Here is a 1118-nt window from a genome sequence, read left to right on the forward strand (position 1 = left end):
CGTAAGATTCCACAGAGTTCTAGTTTTGATCATCTCTGACGGAGGCCCACATTTTACTTCTAGATTCTAGAAGAAGCTTCACGAGGCCTTGGGCACCTGATTGAGTTTCAGTACTACGTATCACCCTCGGACCGATTGAAAGTCTGTCCGGAGTTATTCAGATTTTGAAGGATATGCTACAGAGTTGTGTAATTGACTTCTGGGGCAGCTGGGAGGATTATCTGCAGCTAGTTGAGTTCGCGTATAATAACAACTTTCAATCTAGCATTCAGATGGAACCTTACGAGGCTTTGTATGGTCATAAGAGTCGTACCCCTCTATATTGGACTGAGTTAAGTGAACGTCGAGTTCTAGGTCCCTAGTTAGTATCTGAGACTGAGAATACAGTTAGATTGATTCGAGACCGCCTCAAGGCAGCTTCCAATTGATAGAAATCGTATGCAGATTTAAAATGGCATGATATTGAATACTCTATGTGTGATAAGGTATTCCTGAAAGTTTCTCTGTGGAAAAAGGTTCTTCGGTTCAAATGTAAGGGCAAGTTGAGCTCGAGATTTATTGGACCTTATCGTATTCTGAAACGTATCAGACCTATCGCCTATAAGCTAAAACTACCTTCTAAATTGGATCAGATTCATGATGTGTTTAATGTCTCTATGTTGAGATGGTATTGGTCTGACCCCTCACATATTGTCCCTGTTGAGGAGATTGATGTAAGACCGGCTCTGACTTTTGAGGAGGAACTTGTTCAGATTCTGGACCAAGATGTTAAAGTCTTGAGAAGGAAAATTGTTCCTTTAGTTAAGATTCAATGGTGGAATCATGGCATTGAGGAAGCCACTTGGGAACTTGAGGACTCAATTCGTTAACAATACCCCTATATGTTTGAGTTCGGTAAATTTCGAGGCCGAAATTAGGAGGAAAGAGTTGTAACTCCCCAAAATTTTAATGTTTGTTTATCAATTTCAGCCAATTATTAAGTATCTACTTTAGTTTTTTGTGCATTAGTTATGTGTTTGAGATTTGGGGTTTGAATCCCACTTTTGGAGAATTTTTCTATTTTGTTTTGATTTAACCTTTAGCCTTGCAAGAGTGACTTAAGTTTAACTTTGTGTAGG

At 39.3% G+C, this 1118-nt stretch overlaps 1 protein-coding gene across 1 annotated transcript; it reads left to right on the forward strand.

Moving 5' to 3' along the window:
* Window positions 1-473: 473 nt before the first annotated feature.
* LOC107960608 (uncharacterized) lies at window positions 474-869 on the forward strand. The gene has a single exon (XM_016896927.1). It carries the CDS (start codon window positions 474-476, stop codon window positions 867-869), a length of 396 nt encoding a protein of 131 aa, XP_016752416.1.
* The last annotated feature ends 249 nt before the right edge of the window (window positions 870-1118 follow it).

The sequence above is a fragment of the Gossypium hirsutum genome, chromosome D11 (genome assembly GCF_007990345.1).
Source record: "Gossypium hirsutum isolate 1008001.06 chromosome D11, Gossypium_hirsutum_v2.1, whole genome shotgun sequence".
Lineage (NCBI taxonomy): Eukaryota > Viridiplantae > Streptophyta > Magnoliopsida > Malvales > Malvaceae > Gossypium > Gossypium hirsutum.

What these genes read in the sequence shown, in the direction of transcription:
- LOC107960608 (XM_016896927.1), top strand. Translation starts at nt 474, where the DNA reads ATGTGTGATAAGGTATTCCTGAAAGTTTCTCTGTGGAAAAAGGTTCTT.